The 20365-nt window shown below is 38.6% G+C and overlaps 2 protein-coding genes across 2 annotated transcripts in view; one reads left to right on the top strand and one right to left on the bottom strand.

The window, feature by feature from the left end:
- Positions 1–16318, top strand: part of kntc1 (kinetochore associated 1) — a 29071-nt gene extending 12753 nt beyond the window's left edge. The window contains 32 exon segments of the mRNA XM_077560246.1: positions 33–280; positions 1798–1970; positions 2090–2190; positions 2337–2481; positions 2959–3015; positions 3124–3287; positions 3512–3616; positions 3724–3852; positions 3932–4048; positions 4207–4316; positions 4396–4597; positions 5518–5607; positions 5781–5946; positions 6202–6260; positions 6923–7139; positions 7206–7279; positions 7351–7561; positions 8176–8297; positions 8404–8453; positions 8881–8959; positions 9023–9147; positions 9883–10018; positions 10121–10216; positions 11367–11423; positions 11521–11575; positions 11740–11803; positions 11888–12017; positions 12616–12705; positions 13886–14005; positions 14007–14041; positions 15741–15800; positions 15903–16318. Of these exon segments, the coding sequence (XP_077416372.1) occupies positions 33–280; positions 1798–1970; positions 2090–2190; positions 2337–2481; positions 2959–3015; positions 3124–3287; positions 3512–3616; positions 3724–3852; positions 3932–4048; positions 4207–4316; positions 4396–4597; positions 5518–5607; positions 5781–5946; positions 6202–6260; positions 6923–7139; positions 7206–7279; positions 7351–7561; positions 8176–8297; positions 8404–8453; positions 8881–8959; positions 9023–9147; positions 9883–10018; positions 10121–10216; positions 11367–11423; positions 11521–11575; positions 11740–11803; positions 11888–12017; positions 12616–12705; positions 13886–14005; positions 14007–14041; positions 15741–15800; positions 15903–15930 (3615 nt within the window). The 3' untranslated portion in view covers positions 15931–16318.
- A 340-nt stretch (positions 16319–16658) lies between these two features.
- Positions 16659–19064, bottom strand: LOC144049107 (hydroxycarboxylic acid receptor 2-like). The gene has a single exon (XM_077561737.1). It carries the CDS (start codon positions 18905–18907, stop codon positions 17747–17749), a length of 1161 nt encoding a protein of 386 aa, XP_077417863.1. The 5' UTR covers positions 18908–19064; the 3' UTR covers positions 16659–17746.
- Positions 19065–20365: the final 1301 nt, after the last annotated feature.

The raw sequence follows: 20365 nt of genomic DNA, 5'->3' as shown, positions 1-20365 counted from the left end.
TAAAGCAATCGTCCTGCTCTTGCTTTCTTCAGGAGGATTTCGATATCTTCTTCACCCCGGCCAACTACGAAGACCCCAAGATCCAGAAACGGATCCGGGAGCGTCACATCGCTGCACACGAGCGCACGCACGACTCTCGCCCATCCACAACTGTCTCCACCGAGGCCGGCCTACATCGCCTGGGTCGGTTGCTGCAGCGCAGTAAGCAGGAACTGTGGTCTGACCTGGCCCTGCGAGCTCTGGAGACGGGCAATGTCCAGAAAGCCCTGCCGATACTCAGGTATGATAAAAAAAAAAAAAATCCCTTTGTGGATAACAGTCAAAGCAATTACTGGTACTTAATTACATAAATAACACTGTCAAAACTGTTTCACTTGTCTGTGTCCATTCCCTAAAAAGAAGACCAACTGTGGATGTTACACTTCCCTAAAAAGAAAAGATGTATGCTTTTATATATTTTTCATTTCATTTCAAGAAAATGAATGGAATGATGTCTCTTTAAAAAAAAATATTTCAGGGATTCACTGAGAGCAGTTTTCATTTTTATTTATTTTTAAATATCGCTAAAATCCTTCATTTCCTAAAAAGAAGGCCAACTACTGAATGCTGTACCATAAAGGAAAGGTTCAAACTGTAAAAATGATTGAATATTTGATAATCTTTCACTTTAAGCAGAATTTCCTGCTAGTATTTTTTGTTTAATTTTAAATGTCACTACAAAAATTTAATGTTGAGCTTTACTTTGAAAAGATTATTTATTAAATGATGTAATGTTTTTTGAATGTCATTAAACTTGCTACGTACAGACGCTCCCCACCTTACGAACGAGTTACGTTCCGGACGATCGTTCGTAAGGTGAATTTGTTCGTTAGTTGCTTCAGTGCTATATTTTGTATTATAATTTATGTTTAAAGCCTATATAAGTATATTGAAGGTTTATATAAGTATGTTTAAGGCTTGTACAAGTAACCTGCATTGGTTTGTACTGAAAAAAACTTTTAATAAAATGGAGAGAATACGTACAGTACTGTACTGTACTAAGTATGTTAGCGAGAGAGAGCGAGAGAGACACACACAGTATGTACATGTACGTAATAAGATAAATAAAAAGAAGTTGAACTTACTTTTGGAAGATGTACTCGATGCTTAAGGAGATGATGGAGGAGGAGGAAGAGGAGGATTTTATATCGTGAGAGATTCTTCGTCGTCGCTGGAATCGGCTTCAAAAGTTATTTCCTGCTTCATGGGGACCGGTGTTTCTTCCTCCTTCTCCTCCTCGACACGTTGCTCAGCCTCCAATGAGCTCTCACAGCGCCAATCGTCGGTATTAGCGGCGGAAAGAAGCACTACGCGCAATACAAAATCTAACTTACAGCATTTCTTTACGAACATTTTTCGACATACTGTACGCGCAGAAATGTTCGTATGTACCGTTGTTCGTAACTCGAATGTTCGTAAGTAGGGAAGCGTCTGTATGTATATATATATATATATATATATAGTGTTACAAAATAGCACTGAGATTATACACATTACATATAATTATTTAAGAAATTTGATTATGCTGTAGTTCAATAGTAAAAACAAAACAAAACGGTATCATCTTTCGGTACAATGTGCTATCTAATTTGTTCACACTGACGTTTCCCCTTCTCAATTTGCAGTTTGTCTACTCTACAGTCTTCCCTACAGCTTCCTTTATGCTCCTCATGGTGGATTTGTTTTATTCATAAAAAAAAAACCCTCAGTTTCAAGTTAATTTTAGCTCCCTATGTCTCCTTTTGCATTTGCCTTCAGCGAGCTGTATGAACACCACTGCAACACGGGTACCGGCAAGGTGCTGTTCACCGCCGCCAAAACACTGTGCCGTATGTTGGAAGCCGACGTGCCCATGGTGCTGCCTGACGACACGGACTTGCCAGCCGTCATCTACCACCTCGCTTGCCAGGCCATCACTGTGTGCCACCCGGGTAAACACCTGGATTTGTCTGGCAGAATTTTTAAATAAGTGTATGATGGATATGGATGTGGGTTCACTATATTTTGTATACTATATTGTTGGTCATATGCCGTATTAACATGATTACAGACTTGATGCTAGATTGTTTGGAGCTTTGCAAGTCAACACGGCTCGCCATGGATATCTACCACCAGTGCCAATTATCGGACAACTACGGTTACGTAGCAAAGGTCAGCATGTTATTTTTTATTTTTTTTAATGATGCACTCTTTTTTCAAATATGCTATTAAGCTAACAATCAGTCAACTTCAATTCCACAAGAGAAATTAATGTTATAGTGCGCGCAAAAGTAACATGTTTGATTTGTTGGACACAGGATTTGGCCGTGGACCCAGAGAAAGATCCATCATCTCAGTGGTGTTTCCAAGACGTTTTTAATGAAGACTGCATTGTATTGGACCCAGTGTCCGTGTTACCTGTCCAGTATGAAATCACTGACTGCTTGATACCTGTCTCTCAAGGTAACTCATTGTATTTACAGTGGTGCTTTGAGTTTGATTGGTTCTGTGACCACACTCGAGTCAGACATTATTTGTGATAAATAAGAAAAATAGCACTCTGTAATATTGTACTTTATAAAAACATTCCGTAATAATTAAACGGAATATAAACAGTTTTAGACACATTTTATGACTAAATTCAATGGACATTGTGCTACTTATTCTGGTGGACATGACAACACAATACTAAAGTAATATTTGTCATTCTTCGAACAGGATAAATAATATATGTCTGTGAGTTTTAAAACTTTACATCGGGACACCATTGTTAGCCCATCTGTGGCTTTTTTTTTTTAGTAAGACTTGTATGGCAAAACTATGTGGTTGTTTTTAATAAAGTTATCCTTGTTTTATGATTAGTCTGGCAGTAAACTTCAATAAATAGGGATTAGGGGTTACTTTGGATTGAGTGCCATATCTTGTTCCTCATGATTGCAGATACCAAACTGTACCCCCTGGACTGTTCCTGCCTTTCTTACTGCTCTTTTAAAGGCGGTGGGTACAGCCAGCATTCCCATTTTCTGCATGTCTGTAAATGTGGCATTATCACACCATACCACCATTCCACTTGACTCGTAAACCGTGGTTTGGTCCTTGGTGCAGGTTTCAACTATTTGCGGCCCCTGCTGAGTCCTCTGCTCAGCATGTTACAGATGTTACAGGAGTGCAGTCAGCTGGAGTTGGCTCTTAGGGTGCTGGTCAACTCCTACGGCAGCTGCTTGCAGCACATCACCTCCAACATCATGGACCCGAAGATTAGTGCACAGGTAGTGAGCTGCGATCCACAATAATACTCTATCTCTCTAATTATTTACGTCCGTATCTACTGTACATACCCACACGTTGCCCCATCTGCTGAAGCTGTTTAATTACTTCATCTATATATACTACCTATTTTTTACCTAGCTATCTTCCTACCTATACAGCAACTTTGCTACCTTTCAACCTATGCACTATATAAAAATGATAATCCTTCTGCCACTTTTTTCAGCTTTACGACGCTCAAGAGCTGAGAAAGTACAACATGTCATTGAACGAGCTGCACAAGATCACCACCTCGTCCCTGAGCTCCATTGCTGTGGCTCTGCTCAATAAAGTGAGAGTCCCACTGTACTGGATTTTCTATTGGTCTAAATCTCTGCAAACTGCAAAATGCATACTCTACCACCTCAGTTTAAAACGGCTGTCTTTGATGTACTGTAGGTGTTCAACTGGAGGATGGTAGATTGCGATTTGGCCATCGGGCTGTGCACGCTCCTCTCAAAGGAAGAGGTCTTTAAAATCCTGTGGAAGGTTATCGACAACACGTGGCAAAACTATGAGAGAATTCTGGTTCGCCAAATGCATATTTTCACGACTACATTGACTGTAATGATGATCGCAGTTGTAATCATGCCTTGCTGTCTTTCAGGCTGTGGCCAGGATCGGGGCAGAGCTTTGCACCTTGTACAGTCACGCTGACGAAAAGAAAAAGTTTCTCTCAGTCATCACTGATGCCGAATGGGGCATCAAGCTCGCCGAAATAGAGGTACAGTGAAACTTCACTAGTTGAATAAGAGCTTGGTCCCTAACCCCGAAGTATTGCACACCAAAGTATTTATTTATTTTTATTTATTTTACAAAAGTAAAACACTGGCGGGTCGGACATCCAAAAGTTTTTATTTGATCATCTGTTGTGTTTTGCAGATCTCCATCCAACCTGTGTTTCATCAGCAACCAGAGTTGAAGAGCACGTTGATCCCTGTTCTAGTGAAGAGTAAGAGGATCACTCCAGATATCATCCTCCAGTACTGCAGGTCTCTAAAATCTCCAGCCTGAAGTTCAGCAAGCGCTTCATTCTCGTGCTCCAATTAACTTCCTCCTTCTAATCTACAGCACGTACGGTCTGGACAGCGACAGCGTCATCAACCAGTATGTTACCACCGTACTGCTCCAAGAGGAGGATGAAGAGGAGGCAGACATAGACCACGCACAAGCCCTCCACTATGCAAACGCACTAGAGCAGGTCAAGGGCATCATCCCCAAGTTACATCAAACTCGGGAGCTCATCAGCAGTCTGTCGGCTGCCATTTTTAAGGTTTGGGAACACAGGGAACCCCTGTTTATCGTGAGGGTATGTTCGATGCACATGCGATAGGTGACAAGGAAAATCCATGACTTTTTTTATTCCATGTTATTTATAACTCATTTGCTCCCAAAAAACGCATAAATACGTTCTCTTTTAAATATTACCAGTGTCTCAAAAACGTATTTATGCGGCTCTGAACTGAAGAGAATGCTTGAAGCAATAGTTATTACAAAAACGCCCAGCAGGTGGAAGCAGAGTATAAGAGATCAACCAGGACCATGTTGCAAAAAGTTGTTTTCCCCACAGTTTTAAACAGATTTGTGAATAATGATGAAACTTAGTGCTAATGCTAATTGCTGCAAAACTGAGACAGATAGAAATTACTTTTTTTTTTCCTGATGAAAGAAGAGACTCTAATCTTTCTTTTTCGTTTTTACAGCAATAGAGCACAATATTCTGTGGGCCTTGCGAAATCAGTCAAAATCTAGTAAAACAGCCGGGAGCGAAGGGAGTTGCTTTAGTGAAAATGACTGGAAGTGAATGAGTAAGAAAGCAAAATGTTCTGCTAAACCATATAATTTTGTTTATCGAACATCTGCTAGCTTAATGCTAATATAGAATGTGAAACGCCATTGATAGGCTACCGTAAATGATCATAGATGTTTCGTAATTACAAACCTTCAAGAAACTGCTACTTTACCACACATTATGTAGCAACATATACTGTACAAACAAAGCATACCAAACTTCTTAAAGGCATATATTCTCTCTTCCCAGCGGGAACAATTAAAAAAGCAAAATTTGGTCCGCTGTGTGCAGTATTAATGCACAAATGTATTGATATATTTGATATTTTAGTGGGCACTTCTTTCTTTTTCACAATGTTTTGCATGTGCCTCCATTAACTGACTTCACTTTTTGTCACTCAGCTCAGTCCATACAACTACGAGAGGATCGAGGTGGTGCTCGAGGTGTTACGGGCTGCCGATGAAATTGTTGCAGGCTTTTCTGTTAGTCAGGTAAAAAAAAAATATATATATATATATATATATATTACTTCCCACTATATTGCAATTTTATTTTATTTTTTTAACATTTGTGTAAAACGGCGCCATATAAATTGAATGTTATGTTGTTTTATTTATATTTTTATTGTTATTATTGTTATAATTCCTTGTTATGTGGACCGTAGGCAATTGGCCTCCTGCAGCACTTGAAGTCCTACAAGCGTCTTGCTTCCCCGTCGGATGTGGAGCACACATACGTTCTGGAGAACAGCCTGCCACCCAGCCCGCTGGACGCAGTCAGGTTGCCTTTCCACCTGCTCTTGCAGAACAAACACTACTGGAAGATCATATGTGAGTCACTCGTAACCGTAATATACTGTAGCTGCACAATGGAATGAGATGCAGTACCAACAAAATCCAATATGTCTCCATTTCTATTGGCACTGCTGTTAACTGTATCCCATTAAGCCAACACATTACAACCCAATTCCAAAATTGATTCAATTCATTTTTCTTCCACAAGAAAATCCACCATAGTTAAAGTGAGGGAGCACTGTACACATACATTATGGTAAATGAGTCCCTCTCTGTTTCATGTGTTTTAAGCTCCGGAGCTAAATGAGGAGACCCTCCCAACTCTTCTTCTAATCAGCAAACTGATGAAGGTACTCCACATGGGTCTAAAGGCAGGGATGTGATTTTTCCGCTAATTCGCGGAATTCCGCTTTTTTTTTCTCTACCCCCCCCCCCCCCCAAAAAAAAAAAATCGATTATTTTTTTTTTTAGTAGTTCATTGTGTATGCACATGACTCCGACAGATAACATCTTCTGCTATAACAAAGACATTTGTGGTATGCTCTAATATGAGTTACTTTTCATTTGGTCATGATACAATTATTTGTTCATGAAATTTGAACTCTTCAACATTATTTATGTGTTAACTTAGTAATCACATTAGTTAGATATGATGATATTCTCAGTGATAGTTTTTAAAAGCAAAGGCAGTCCAATGTTTTTGAATGTGACTGATTTTGAGTTGACTAAAACTGCCATTTTATATGGGATAGTTCAATATACATTGAAAATTTATGCTGTTGTTTTGTCTATTTCTTTGTCATGTGAGTGCATTGAAAGTACTTAAAAACACGGAAAACTCATGAGCTCCCTGGACCTAGCTGGGTGCCAGCGGCCCCCAGACCCCCGGCTAAATTTTCAGATAATTTCACTTTGGTCAAATCACATCCCTGTAAAGGCCAACCCCAAACTCAGTCCAGTGTAAAATAAATAAATAAATAAAAACAAACATCCACCCCTCTCTGCCTGCCAGGTGAGCCTGGACAAGCTCTACATGTTGGCAGTAAATCACATGTTTGATACAAAGATGAAGCCCCTCGTCCTGGAGCAAAGGAAGAGGGCTCAGGTTCCAGGCAAGAAGAAGGACATCCAGAAAGTGGCTATGACCGTCATGACGTACATCCGCTGCATCAAGAACTTGGAATGGGCGGCTGCCACGGCCCACAAGATCACCCAGGAGCTGCCTCCAGGTTTGAGTCGCACGTGTGTTTGGTCAGTTTTGGTCAACATGCAGGTAAACTCAACCTTGTCTGCAGGCTATGAGAAGACGCAGTCAATTCGGTTTTGCTTGGCCATTGGAAAATCATGGCTTGCTGATCCAAACCTTGATGTAGGTATATCTTCGCAAAAGGTTTCCAACTGCTGAGTTGGTCCGTGACTGATGGTTTTGGGACCCTGCAGGATGCAACACGGACCCGAGGGGAGGCCTTCCAATCCAAGCTGCAGATGCAGCTCATGCGCTCGGCCACCGAAAGCGCCTTGATGCCCACTCAGCTCAACACACCCGAGCACCTCAAGTTCAGCGGGGCTCCGGAGAAACTCATTACAGTCCTCTACGAGCACAGCAGCGTAGAACGGCGCTTCAGGGACTCGGGAGGGCAAACATATCCTGGTGCGTCAACAGAATATGCAACTTTTTAAAATTGTTATAACTAAGGTGTCTTAATAACATCTCTGTGACATGCTTTCGTCAAATATAGCCCAACAAAATACTTGATAAATGTTTTTTTTTATTTATTTTTTATAAATCTCAACAGTAATAGTTTGTTGTATTATTAGTAAATGGAGTAGTTTAATGACAAGTAAAATTAAATATAAAATATTTCATAATATATAACAGCTTGAATTTTTTTTATGGGGAAAGTCCAATGTCAATAGTTTGTCTTTCACAAATTCTTTATTTTTAATGCCATTTAAAAACATAAAATACTTGATACATCACTTTAAATTATACTAGTAATAGTTTGTTGTGTTTTTAGGAAATTAAGTAATTTGACATTTAAAATGAAACAAAAAATTTCCAATGATTAAAAAAAAAATCTTAAACAATGCATACAATAAAAACAAAATGTTTAATGCTAGTTTTGAATGTCATAAATCTTTCCTTCTTAGGAAACTCAATGCAATACGGTAGTTTGAATAAAATGTTGTTTTTTTTAAATTGGTATTTAATATAAAACACCAAATATTCAATAATATGTAACGGTCATGTTCGTGTCATTTCAGACATACACGCTGTGGTGAAGGAAATTGCCACCATCAACCAAGTGGATCTTTTGAAAATCCACAACGCGCTGCTGGAAAAGTGGATCTGCAAAACGGGTCTCTCCAAAACTGTGCTGGCAAAGGTTCATTTCCCTTTAGCTGACAAACTGTACGTACTCTCTGATGTTGTTCTGCCATGAAATTCTTAATTTCTTCTTTTTCTGCTATTTTTAACTTCTGCCTCGAAAGGGCCACCAGGAATGTGTCAGCGACTTCAAGGATGACCCAGACTTAATGAGGTAAGTGTCATTATGTATGGTGAGTATGCACCTAAAATTGCACTTTTCTTTTTAGGAAAGTGTATCATCAATAATGTGTCAGTCTTACTTTGAGGGAATTAAGGATTGTAATTTTATTTAAAAAAAAAAAAAGTATTTCATGCTCTCTTAGCTAGCTTAAATCTCTTCTTTTTAGGAAAGTGAAATATCAATACTGTAGTTGTTTTCTTTTGATGTAATGAATAATTTTGAATAATGGTACATTTAAAATGACCAGTATTTCAAATTAAATCTTTTCTTTTTAGGAAAATGCAAAATTCAGAATGTGTCTTCCATTTAGGAAATGAATGATTTCAATGACATTTAAAATGAAGTATTAAAAAAAATGACCTATGAGGAACCTGCCTCTTGTAAGACTGACCATTGCCATATTATTTGTTGCTGTCAGGGTGGTGTACATGCTGCAGTCTCAACCCACAGCCAATGCCATGTGCCTTCTCATCTCTATCTTGTCTGCTGAGACTTGGGTGAGTCTTTCATTGCGGTGGGAGAAATGCATCCACTGCGGTCTTACGTTCTCCCACCTGTAGCCTCTCAGCAAATCCGGCCCTCGTCTCACCTTATGCCATCGAGCCCGAGCGCTTCTTTGCCTCGTCCGTCTCGCCGACGCGGACACATTGGAGGCCCAGTTGAAGATCCCAAGGGCGGAACTGGAGTAAGCTGATTCACTGTTTTTCTTTTTGATAATGCTGGAGAACGTTGGAGTTTATTTCTAACATGCGGTCATGAAAACACACAAAAACAAAACAAAATTAAATCTAAAAAACAAATATTTGTAATTATTATAGTCTGAAAAGAAGAGGAAGAACATTCACACTTGCTGCACCAAAATACTTTTTATTTTTTTATTTTCCATTCCGACATTCACAGAACTATTTAACACATTGGTTTCACAACTAAATTCACAAATGAAGATATACTGTATTTTGCATAGTTACCAACCTTCTTCTTTAAACCATTCAAACCATTACAACTTTAAAACATTCAATTCATTGAGAAATCTTGGGTACTTTTTATCACGTTCCCTAAATTCCCAAATTTTCACTAAGGTATTTTGCATCTTTAGCTCCTCCTCCCATATTTCTTTACCTATTCAAACCATTCCAACTTCAAAATGTTCAGCTATTTTAAAACATCTTAGAAACCCCAATTCAGGACATGCATTCATCAAATTCAACAAATTCCCAAAGGTTTCGGTATTCAACATTTTCCATGACTAAATCCCCAAATTCATGGAGACATTTTAAAAATGCACTTCTATAATTTAAAATTATTTATGTCTGACACATGTTCCATTTGAATTAATTTACCAACATTTCAGTCCAGCGTGATCTCTTCATCACTCTCACGTGATTTCTACAGAAATTGTAATTTCATATATTATTTACAGCAACCACCTGAAATGCTACATCTTCGTATCCCGACTGGAGACTTTGAACATTGCCTATACAGTGCAGTCATTCCTCAGCAGCCCCAAGGAGGGCTTGATCAAAGGTCTGTGGAAGAATCACAGCCACGAGCCACAGGTACTTTGCGCTTGGTATGAAAATGTGGCCCTTGAGCCCGAAAGTCTGCTTACTGTACCCCTACTCCTGGTGATTGTAGCACTTATGATTTTGTGGTTTCAGGCGGTGTGCTTGGTGGCAGACTTATGCCTGGAGTACAAGGTTTATGACCCTCAGCTGTGGAACGGTCTTCTTCAGAAATTACTCTGCTTCAACTTGGTCAGTCATTCTAATCATCACTACTATCACAATAGCAGTAGTCACATGTGTCTTTTCATCTACAACTTCTCGGCCTGATTTTTTTGTCTCAACTTGCATATCCTTCCGACCCAGAATACAGTACTACTTTTTGTTCTGATAACTGGTCTCCCTGGTGTGTTTATCACTTGTCACAGCCCCCCAAAGCATCCCATATTTCTAGTTTCATCTGTGTCTCACTAGTACTACTACTTTTTGATCTGTTTTTTGTTCTCACTTGTCTCTTCAGATTCGATAATCTACTTTAAGGTTTTATTATTTGTCTCACTTGTATTTTTTCTGACCCAGTCTAATACTTTTGAGTCTGATTCTGCTCTCAGGTCTTATTACAAGGCTGACCTCTTTCTTTTCAGATTTTGCTTCGTGCCTTCACTTCTTATTACAAGGCTCACCTGTCTTTCAGACCCAACCAACTATTTCCTATCCAATCCAATCCACTTTATTTCTATAGCACATTTTATAAACAAGCGTTTCCAAAGTGCTGCACATTGAGATCCGCATACTATCATAGTCATACACATAAACTCTACTAAAAGCAACTATATAAAAAAAAAACAGTCAATAAAATACAATAGGTGAAATAAATGCATTAAAAATAACCAATTATTTATTTTGCCCATCTGTCGTCAGACCCAGTTTTACTACATTTGGGTCAAATTTTAGTCTCACTTTCTCTACACACCTGACCCCCTCCTCTTCGGTCTGATTATAGGCTCATTTGTCTCTTCAGACACTACCTTGTGTAATCTTCCTCCTTTATTTTTTGCCTCATCTGTGTCCTCAGACCCAATCTACTACTTTTGGTTATCTTCCTACTGTTTTTTTCTGTCTCTCTCACCTGTATTTCTGTAGACATGACTTTCTGCTCTTGGATCTCTTGTTAGTCTTGCATCTTTTCAGAACCAACCACTTTCAGCTCTGATTAGTTGCCTTGTACTTTTTTTCTTTTCTTTTTTTTTTTATTGGCTGAAAAATGAGTTGTGTATTACTTTGAGGAAATACTCGACACACAATACAAAAAAAAAATCATTTGATCAACATCACACAATGTTCATATGCCCTGTTAAAATGAATTTACAGGAAAATAAAACATATGCTCCTCTATTCCCAGATTAACGATCTCCAAAAGGTTCTGGAAAAGGTGGTTGCTGTGCCAGCTCTTTGGGAGGTGGTGTTTCAAAACAAAAATAAAAATTATAAACTTTAAAAATTAAAAATCATAAACATCTGACAAACTTCATGGGTTTTCTTTCTCTTATTTCCAGATTTCTAGCTTTTCCAGGGCCTGGAAGAGTATGCTACTAGCACCTTTTGTCTCAGGTAATGTCATGTTGGTTCATGCCATATAATCCAAAATGCCATAGACGGGCTGATGTAAAGGAGCATAGATGTTACTGTCATTATGTATTTTATTAAAACTTCTACTTTACTATTAGGATGCTAGTGTAGAATAGTAATGTACATTAATCCTGTTTTGGTTTCAGCTTCTTTACCGTTGAGTGTGGATCAACAGGCAACATTCTACAGAAACTTTGTTCTCCTTCTAAAGTACACTTACATCTTGTCTTTATTTACCGCATACATACCATGTGGATGTTAATTTGGATTGATTTATTTTGCATTGATCGCAAGGTGTCCGCTGTTGTTAAACATGGAGTTGATAGGAATCGCCAAAGGCTTCGCCCAGTTCAATCTACTGGCCTTTGCCCTGGGAACGCTCCTGCTCATCCCTTGTGCCAGCAAAAAAAATCAGCAGGTTCAGGTGAGCATGTCAAGTACAACGAGTAAAAGTGTTCCGATCAGAATTTTATGCTGCCGATTTCGATATTGATCATCCATGAGCGAGATTGGCCGATACAGATTCCGTCACCTTTCCTATTTCTCTTGTGGTCCGACCTAAAGCTATTGTTACTATCAGATTCAGATTAACTTTATCTCTTTGACTGCCAAAAACGTTAAATAACGTTTAGTAAAATCCTATGGAGGAGTGCCAAAGACGTTTAAAGACGTTTGTTTCAAAACAGAGGTGAAACTAACCATTTTCTATTGTTGATTACTGAAAAACGGAATAAGGTAGAAACAAACTTATTTTTTCTGATGAAAGATGAGAGTCCAATCTTTCATTTGGTAGTATGTGTGTTTCCATAGTCCAAACACATAATTTTCTGTGGACCTTGAAAGATCAGTCAAAATGCTTAAATCGGCTGGCACCCACGGCATCCCTTTTCTGAAAACGTCTGGCAGTCAAAGAGTTAATGCTATTGTATCACAAAGTTCTCATCAGACCGGACCATCTAAATTTACTGTTAATCTGGTCGATCCATTCCTATTGTTGAAATTGCTGTTTGGCGTGTGTGCAGGGCTTTCTTTCCATGCATGACCCATTCACTGTCCTGGAGCAGGAAGAGGAGCTCATGAACACGGGAGAATTTGCCGGTATTCCCTCACAGGTGAGTTTGTCGCCTCATTGTTATTTTTATTAAATTGTATTTGTATTCCTTAAGGGAAGTTACTATTGAGCAACAAGTGACGGGTGTTGTTTTTGATGAACACTGACGGCTTGTGCAAATTCATCTCCCGAGTGAGTAAAGCTGTGAAAGAGGAAACTAAGCTGTGAACCGGCCCGGTGGCGAGAAGATTCTCATGCGGTGAAGACATGCGATAAGAGCATTATTGTTATTTAGCTTGTAATATTCAGAACACATCATAGAGACGCAGTTGTTCAGTGAATAGCGATCCTCACCCCTAAAAAAAAATGTTCTTATTGCCTATTTTGATAGTCTAGAACGAAAATACCAAAATCGTTCAATGTGCTGTAATTTCAAACTCAAATTACAACGTTACTCTTATACTCAAAATAAATAAATTAAAGATGATTCGATTTAGGGAAAAATGCACTTCAGACTCGACATGATGAAGAACTTTAAAGTTTACTGGGTTCCTTGACCAAGCTCGTAACTCAATTTACTGTAGGCTACGTTGAATACATTTTTACTACTGAAATTAAATGAAATTGCATTTATTCCTTTCAGACAAAAAACAACAACAATAAAATCATGTATTAGGCCCATCATGAAATTTTACTACTTAACATGCAAAACAAATTCAAAAAAAGGGAATGTGGTTACAAATCAAGAGGAACAGATTTTTTTCCCCAAACCTGAATACAGAACAAAACAAAAAGAATGATGTATTTCAACTCAGTGTCGGTGTGTGGAACAATCTGGATTCTAAAACTAAATCATCTCTTCTATTTGCATTTTAAAAAAAAATGTATTAAAGCACAATTCCTGGAAAATATTTATTTAGCACAAGGACATGCTATTGAATGATTTTGTTTAATTGTTACTTTAAAAGCGTCTTCACTGTTTGCTGTCATTTATTTTGTGCTGATCATTTTTTTTGTGTTGATTAGGGGCAGATATCACAAGTTTTACTTCTTTCTGTCCCCTTTCATTTCTTTTTTCTTTTAAAGAATGAAATAAAAATGTTGAATTGAATTGGGGGGGAAAAATGTGGATTGATGAGTTTTTCAGTGAATAAAGGAGTTTTCCTCAGGAAAACTTGAATAGGAGAGTTTGTGGATAGCAAAACACAAATACTGTATCACGTCTTTTTCTGACCTTTCAGATCAGAGAGACCGTGTTGGTGTACATGGTGCAACACGGTCAACACGCCAAGCTAGTCAAGACCAAACACTTCACGCACCTGAAGAAGTTCATGGTGACCAGCGGCCAGACGGACAAAGTTGAAGGACTTGATCAATTACCTGACCAACTCCAACCGGTAAGTTTTTTTTTCGGCTTTATGCTTTTGTTTGTCACATTACCGTGGCAACGGCTGTTGTGTATATTGCTCAACAAGAAATTTCCTCTTTTGTGATTGAGTGATAGATAGCCATATGGTTAACAGTCTGCTTAAGCCAGTGTGAGAAACCACAACAGCCACTTTGAGTGGTGCTTTAAACATAACATTCATCCGGAAACATTTCACAACAATCAAGTTATCACTTCAGAACCAAAAGCAGATGTTAGTAGTCTTTTAAGAGCGGACCTATTTTAGGTCTGATTTTTGTCTCACATTTATGCCTCAAATTTGGGTTCTTCTCACAGGTCTCTTCACACCTGAGCTTTGGCTTTTGGATCTGTTTTATTAATCTTAAACCCTCTTCATACTGACCCAGTGTTGTGTCTCCTTAGCCCCAAACTGCTGCTTTTAGACCTACAGTAATTCTTACTACCTACTACTCAGCAAGAAATAAAACGAAATAAAATAAAAAGGAAAATGCTTTTTAAAAAAACAAAAACTAACTGAAACTACTATTTGTGTTTACAAAACTAACTATAATTATAGAAAAAAAAACATTTTGTTTTAGTTGGTAATTAATTTAATGCATGAGTCTCTGGGGATGAATTTAAATGTGATTTTAAGTAGATTTATTTAACCGGAATAAGGACGTTTGAAAATGGCACACAGAAGTGACGTCATCTAGCAGCAGCCAATAGAACAGCACTTTCAGATGAACGAAATGCAACGCTAGGTAAGAAATGAGTTACTTTTGTCATTTTACCATAGTGTTTATTAAATATTGCGCACAAGCAGAGGTGACAAATTCAGGTCCAGAAAGTAAAGGCTAGCTGGCTAGCTCCCATGGTGCTCGTTTACCTGCTAGGGAGCTAGCTAGCTTTACCCATTGATGCTAGCTAGCTAGCTAGCTAGCATCAATGGCTAAAGCCAAACTGTGGCAGGGTTTTTACTTTCTTGAATCTGGATTTGCCTCCTCTGCGCACAATTAATGCACATGAAAAAAAACAAAACGAAAACTAATACCTGGAACTAATTAAAACTAAGCATTTTTTTTTAAATAACAGCTAGCTAGCATCAATGGCTAAAGCCAAACTGTGGCAGGGTTTTTACTTTCTTGAATCTGGATTTGCCTCCTCTGCGCACAATTAATGCACATGAAAAAAACAAAACGAAAACTAATACCTGGAACTAATTAAAACTAAGCATTTTTTTTTAAATAACAGCTAGCTAGCATCAATGGCTAAAGCCAAACTGTGGCAGGGTTTTTACTTTCTTGAATCTGGATTTGCCTCCTCTGCGCACAATTAATGCACATGAAAAAAACAAAACGAAAACTAATACCTGGAACTAATTAAAACTAAGCATTTTTTTTTAAATAACTACAACTAATAAAAACTAATAGAACCACCCTGAAAACTAATTAAAACTCACTAAATTTAAAAAAACAAAAACTCAAAATGATATAAAAACTAACTAAAATGAAAATTCCAAAGGTATAAAAACCCTGACTATTGGTCTCTCATATATCAATCCTTTCTGCTGTACATTGTTTGTGTCTGATCATTAGAGTCACCTGTGTCCTTTCAGACCCAATATGAAGAACATTTTTTCATTTTACAGCATTATAAGTGCTGTTTTGTCAAAAGTGACACTGTAAGTGATTTGATGTGCTCCACAGTCGGGATGACGCTCACTGGCTGGCTCAGGAGTACACGAAACGACAAACGGAGGCCTCAAGGTAACACAATCGCGATGTAATTAAAACCATAATTGCCATTCATTAACTTTCGCACACAGTTATTTTGGTGCATACTCAATTTACAATGTTTTCCCTTTCTAGGAGCTTCTTACCTTGCAGAGTTTTGTAAATGTTCCCACTGTGAAGTTTGGATTTAACGAATATATTGAAATTGCCACATTATTGTCGTCATGATGTTAGGATGTTATTATTTTATACCCACAATATCCTGATGGGTTTCATATTGTAAGCTGACATTTGGACATTGTTCTGTTAAGTCGAGTTTTGTACAGTGATATTCTTGGAGCCTTGCTCTGAGAGAAAGGTGATGATCATTTTGTGTACTATAGAAGGCGATTCAATTCAATATCTCAGAACATGCAAACTCCAATGCTGAGATTTGAATCCAAAACCTCAGAACTGTGGGGAAGATGTGCTAACGAGAACACCATTAAAAAGTCCATTTTATATCATACAATATGTAAACAGTAGCGCTCAATAAAATTATTCAAATCTGATTCTGGCTTCTGTATAAATGTAAAGGAAATTGAGCATCAACCAAATTGCAGGAGGTGTTTGTGGTTTTGTTTGGGTTGTTATCAAAATATTAGTTGCAAGCGAGCTTTATTCTGAGAATCGCACATTTTATTTTCCCAGAAACGCACCATTTTTTTTGAAGGTGTGACCCACACTTAAAAAGAAAGTGTGCCGTGTCATCTCTTGGGTGAATGAAGTGTGATGAAACAACCCCAGTTGGGGTGAAGTTGAACATTGTGCTCTTTATTGAGTTTCCGTGCAATAAGTTGTATGTTGTTTGCAGAAGCGGTGAAAGTGCAGGGACAAGTGAGGAGACCAGGGCAGGGCTATTTTTTATTTATTTATAATTTTTTTTCACAAAGGACCTGCATTCGATTTTTTACAACAGACAGGTAAGCCAGGGCATTTGCAGATGAGGTTACAATTTACATTTAGGTTAAGAATTAGACCAATACCTTGATAACTTAATAACTCGCACAATTATGAATGTGTTTGTAAAATTGTATATTTTCCTCTTTAAAAAAAGAAAAGAAAGAAATAATTATTTAAAATAAATGTGCTTACATATTCTATAATGAGATAAATAGATTTGTATAAACTTGATACAAAATAAATAAATGCATTAAATTTAACCAATTTTGGGTAGGAAGATGGCAAAATTAATGTAACAAACTATCATTCTTATTACATTTTAATTAATTAGCCAATTGTTTATTTAAATCAATTTACAAATTGATAATATGTTTTATTACATAAATCAATTAATTAGATGAATTGCTAAAAAAAATAGGTACAGTTAATTGTCACTAACCACTTTGAGGGGAAACTGTTAAATTAACACAACAGATATTACTATGATAATTATTGATTTATGATAAATCAACTTTTTAAGACAATACCTGAACTATATAATGAATCTATTTGTACAATTATTTATTATTATCATTTTATTTCCTTACAATAAATCAACAAATTACATGAGAAATGGACACAAATGACTAGATCACAATTATTGTTTTTATTTTTGGGGAAAACTGCTAAATTCAGGTAACAAATTTTATACTACTAACTATTATAGTTAGTCATGATAATAATATAATAAATAATTCGATTGTAAAACGCTTTGGGCAACATATGGTGTGGATAAAGTGCTATATACTGTAAGTGTTAAAAAAAAAAAACTAAAAATGTGAGTCGTACATAATTCACAGTCTAACATTTATCATGTGTTTAGAAACACTTCATTGAATTCAGTTTACAGAGTTTTTAATTAGATAAAAGATGAAAATTAAAAATGCATTTTAATTCCCAACCTAAATTAAGGCAATGTATACTTTGGTCCTCCGGTTAATGTAAATACGCAGTGAGTTGGAGTAATAGATAAGCAACATTTTTGAGGAAACGCACCGCTAAATCTGACTGCACGATTGCGATCCGGTCTCCCTGGTCTTCTTCTCCGTACTTACGGTGGTCTCCCCCAGGGGCAGGTTGAGGGACTTCCTGCAGATGTTCTTGAAGGTCGGGCTGGAGAAGTAGTAGACCACCGGGTCCAGGGCGCTGTTCAGATAGGTCAAGCTGACGGTCATGTAGAAAGCCACCGTGAGGTCGTCCATGGCCTCGCACACCTCCGACTCGGGCAGGGTCTTGATGGCCTCCTGGGTTTTGATCCAGATGAGCAGCTGCGTGATGTTACTAGGCAGGAAGCAGACGGCGAAGAGCACCACCACCACGATGATGAACCACAAGGCCTTCTTAATCTTGCCGTGCTGGCTTATCTGCCGCCCCCGCAGTTGGGCTACGATGCGCCCCGTGCAGAAGAGAATCACCAGCAGCGGCACCCAGCAGGAGAACAGGAAGTTGAACTTGTGCCACAGCCGGTTGCCCTTGGCCGAGGTCTCCACTAGGAAGCTCTCGCAATAGTCGTAGCGGAGGTTCTGCAGGGTGAGGGCGTTAGCCGTCAAGCACACGGTGACCAACCAAAGGGCGGCGGCGCCGCACATGGCCCTGGAGGGGCTCAGGGAGTTGAAGCGGCTGTGCGGGTGCACCACGTGGATGTAGCGGTCCACGGCGATGGCCATGAGGAAGAGCGTGCTCCCGGTGCGGTTGAGCGCCAGCATGAACTGCGACACGTTGCACAGCGTCTGGCCGAAGCGCCACTTGACGCCCGAGCTGTAGTAGCTGGCGCGGAAGGGCAGGATCATGTTGAGAAGGAAATCGGCAACGGCCAGGTTGAACAGCAGCACCGTGCTGCTCTTCCAGGGGCGCAGGTGAAAGCAGAAGATCCACAGGGCCAGCCCGTTGCTCAGCGCCCCCAGGATGAACTCCACCGACAGGAGGGTGGGAAGCGTCCGGACAAGCAGCGTGGTGGTGAAGTTGCAGTACATGTCGAAGGGAGGAAATGAAAAAGACTGACAAGCGAGAGCGCTTTTTCTTAAAAGAGAAATATTTGAACCCTTTTTTTTTGTCACTTTGGTATGTGCACAGGAAGCCCCCCGCCCCATTGCTTCTGCTTTTTGGTTACATGCGATGACTAAGCTCACACCCAGGAACGTGCAATGGAAGTCACGCATCACAGATAAGCAAAATATGACACCGTTTTAAAAGACACTTGAGAAGATTGACAATTACGAACATCCGGCATTTCTGATATTTCCGCCATGCAACGCTTCATTTCCACGGTGTATTGTATTGCTTTTGCCTACAATCCAGGCATGTTGTTATAGTAGTCAAACATTATTTCATCACATTTCCAAGTCAAAATAATCCTCACAAATCAAATTACAACAAAAATGAGTGGAGAGCATCCTTTCACCAAGAAAACGCTGCATTCGAGGAAATTAGGAAATCGGATATATGCTACTTGGATTGTCAGTTTCAACGTCAAAGCGTTCGAGGCAAATGTAAATACAATATATATGTTCACGTGACACAATATGATATGGAATGACTGCGTTAATCAGAGAAAAACACAATTTAACGCTTTGAAGGTGGAATAGGACACTCCAAGTTGGATAAATCCAACTTCCAACCTCCCTCGAATGTAACATAAGACCGCCATTTTGACTTGTGACGTTGGCTAGGAATTGTCAACAGAAGACACTAAAAATGTTATCACTAAAATCAGTAGTAATGTACCTAATTAAGGATAGACCGATAATCAGCCTGGCCGATAATCGGCGCCGATAATCAGCCCGGCCGATAATCGGCGCCGATATTCAACATTTTATGAAAATCGTCATCTGCCTTTTTTTTGATGGCCGATAAATTAAAAACGAAAAGCTCGGCTCTTCTCTAGACGCTCACATGCAGAAGAAAATCGAATGCAGACGGTTAAGTTAAACTTACTACCAAGTGCATTAAATAAGCTGTACAAATAAAGCTGCCCCTGCTAGTTGACAATGTGTTAGCTCGCGATTTAGCGGCTATTTGCGAGTTAGTTTATGGGCTAATGATTAGCCCGCGAATTAGCGGCTAATTGGGAGTAATGTGCCGGCTAACCGTTAGCTCAGGAGCTAACCGTTATCTCGTGAATTAGTAGCTATTTGGGAGTTAGCGTGCGTGTTAACAGTTAGCCCGCGAGTTTATATTACTAAATAGTTTGACACCAACTTTTTCTTTTTTTTTTTTTTTACTGCAAATGAATATCGGCTTCAAATATCAGTTATCGGCCTCCTCAACTACCAATAATCGGTATCGGCCCTGAAAAAAAGCATATCGGTCTATTACCATACCTAATACAATACAGCAAATACAGAGGCCCATATGTCAAATACAAAAATTATTAACCAGTGGCCAAATGTCAAATGCAGAGTTTTGTGTGAAAATGACCTCTGAGAGAATGGAATGAAAGTGAAATTGACGTGAACTTGTCTTGAACTCATCTGTGTCCACCTCGCTTCTGTTTTGTGTGGACTACTTTAGCTGTGTTAATAAAATTAAAATGGAAGTGAATATTTTTATTTCCACATTTTGTAACTTCAGTTCTTTAAATATAGAAATAATTTATTACAGTGGCCATGCATCAAAAA

This window comes from Vanacampus margaritifer, chromosome 3 (assembly GCF_051991255.1).
Source record: "Vanacampus margaritifer isolate UIUO_Vmar chromosome 3, RoL_Vmar_1.0, whole genome shotgun sequence".
In the NCBI taxonomy this organism is placed as follows: domain Eukaryota; kingdom Metazoa; phylum Chordata; class Actinopteri; order Syngnathiformes; family Syngnathidae; genus Vanacampus; species Vanacampus margaritifer.
Note: the sequence above shows the minus strand (reverse complement) of the source record. Positions and strands in the feature narration are given on the sequence as shown.

What these genes read in the sequence shown, in the direction of transcription:
- LOC144049107 (XM_077561737.1), bottom strand. Translation starts at nt 18,907, where the DNA reads ATGCGTGACTTCCATTGCACGTTCCTGGGTGTGAGCTTAGTCATCGCA.